This window comes from Phaethon aethereus (assembly GCF_964289735.1).
Source record: "Phaethon aethereus genome assembly, chromosome: 1".
Lineage (NCBI taxonomy): Eukaryota > Metazoa > Chordata > Aves > Phaethontiformes > Phaethontidae > Phaethon > Phaethon aethereus.
The window spans coordinates 118442349-118444737 of NC_138575.1; the positions used below are offsets into that span (position 1 = coordinate 118442349).

The 2389-nt window shown below is 45.4% G+C and overlaps 1 protein-coding gene across 1 annotated transcript; it reads left to right on the plus strand.

Annotated features, from left to right (window-relative positions):
- Window positions 1–343: 343 nt before the first annotated feature.
- Window positions 344–721, plus strand: KCNE2 (potassium voltage-gated channel subfamily E regulatory subunit 2; the record flags this gene model as incomplete). Its single annotated transcript, XM_082013996.1, has 1 exon — window positions 344–721. The coding sequence occupies one exon, from the start codon at window positions 344–346 to the stop codon at window positions 719–721; it is 378 nt and encodes a 125-aa protein (XP_081870122.1).
- Between the last annotated feature and the right edge of the window lie 1668 nt (window positions 722–2389).

Consider the following 2389-nt stretch of genomic DNA (forward strand, 5'->3'; position numbering starts at 1 on the left):
TCGGTGTTTTCCCTCAGTAGGGAAGGCAGTGTGCCTCCACCCTTGTAATGTGGGTCACGGGGGCCCACGCTCACTGATCTTCAACAAGGCGTTATTTGGCTTCCCACAGATCAAAAGTGACCTGAGTGAGGAGAGGAGAAAGACCTCCTTGGGTCTCTGAACATATTGAACCACTCAGAGATGGGGATTCTCAGCCGATCTAAAATTGGTACTGCACTTTCAAGTGGCAGGTGTTGTTACTTAATTATCATAATGCAGATAAAAAACCCAATGTAACCGTTTTAGTATAGATATTCAATTACAATAAGTATCATGTTGTCTTTAGTAGCCCTAACTTGCAAGGATGGCTGAAATGCGAAACTTCACTTGGGCGGTCGAAGATATTTTCAAGGAAACCTTTCTCACTTACATGAATGGCTGGAGGAGAAACATGACAGAAGCGGCAGATAAACTGCAAGCCAAAGTTGATGCTGAAAATTTTGACTATGTTATCCTTTATTTGATGGTGATGATTGGGATGTTCTCCTTCATTATTGTGGCGATCTTGGTGAGTACTGTGAAATCAAAGAGGCGAGAGCACTCCAATGACCCCTATCATCAGTACATTGTTGACGACTGGGGTGAGAAGTATAAAAGTCAGATTCTGAATCGAGAAGACCTCAAGTGTGTGATCCACGAAAACTTGGGTGCAAGGGACAAAATGAGCCCTGCATCACCTTGACTTTTTGGAAACATCAGCAATGAGGAAATCATAAAGCCATGTGCAGGGAACTCGCTGGAATTACAAATAGCTGTGAAACTGTTCATTAAATTAACAGACAGGTCAATGTGGAATGGAGTGCTGAGGAAATCAACATTACTGTTTCCCATGAGGGCTTTGGCACAGCTGCCCAGGGAACATCCAAGAAAAATGCATGATTGTGCTTGCTTTGATATTCTGTTCTTCAGGAAAATAAAACCAAGAGAATTAATAACTTGATTTTTTTTAGCATTTTTTAAATCCAGAAGCAGATCTGGATGTTCCCACTTTAGAATAACTGTGAATTAGTGGTCAAAACTGCTGATGTAGATCCAAACTCTATGACTTAAGCCCATCTTAAAAATAACTGGAAAATGTACAGTAAAATATCAAAATCTCCATTGACAGAACAATGTGTTATGGTATAAATCATAGGAGGTAACCTATACCTACACACATTCATTCCAAACTATTTTTTTAGTGATCTGGCTCCCGTTTTGATTTAATTATTCATTGGCAGCAAAGATTGATTCATGGCCTTCTGAGAAGGCCTGTTTTATAGGAGAAGAGCTGCTAAACTAGCAGTCTCATCTAGAAACATGTCCTGGTTGTCTATGGCAGCTTCCAGAAGTTCATCATCTGTCCTCAAGTCCCTAGCCAGCCAAGCAGTCTCTTCTGCTGTTCCTTGGTTCTCCAGAGCAATCTGTCTACCTGGGAGCAAGCTGGGTGATGGAAGCACTGGTTACATCCCATCAGCCAGGGCTCTGTGTAAACCACCTAGATCCTGCCTTCTGGCTTTCAGAGAAGGGATTTCTATACCCAGCTATCAAGGCTGTCGCACTGCCATGCTTCCTAAGGGATTCCCATGCTAGGTATTGGTTTCCACTGGCTGGGAAATGGGTTTTCAAGATGGTTTGTCTTCTCCTGTGCTGCTGAAGTATCACAACACTGGCTCTCAGGAAATAATTAGAAGCAGAACTGGTGACACTTCTAGTATTAAAACGTGCTTCGTTTTCTAAGACTCTGTGTTTAGCTCCTATTTATGTTGCCAGACTTAAATCGCTTCAGCTAAAAGTTCCCATGCTGGCTGTCTATCGTGTGGGCTTGTTTGTTTTTAGAAAGTTGTGGCTGAAACACTTCAGCCATGTCTGGCACTGAATTTCTGACAATTTTGTTTTGCTCATGTTAAAAAGAAATGAAAAAAGAAAAGGGTTTCTTTTGTTGGGATGCTTTGGTTTGTTTTGGAGACTGGTCTTGAGATTTGGCACAGCAGCTGCTGCCATGCTCCAGATGTGCCTTTCGCCTTTGAATAATCTCTGTCAGCGAGTGCTGGAGAAGGCTTGTCAGGTCCCAGCACAGTCTTCTGGTGAGGCTCTCCCCACACAGCATACCCCCTTCCCCCCCACCTCCCTCGGTGGCCTGTGGGTGTCTGCCAGCTCCCCGGCTCCTGCCGTGGCTGTGCTCCACACCCAGGCTGCCGGACTTGCCCGACTCTCGGGCCCGTCGGCTGGAAGAGCGCAGACATTGCGCTGCACCGAGGGACCCTGGGGCCACCTGGGCCTGGCGCCATGGCCATGTTACAGCCATGGAGAGCCCCTGTTCGCAAGGTACAATCGGCGCAGCACCCCTGGAGAACTTGTCCTGGTGCAC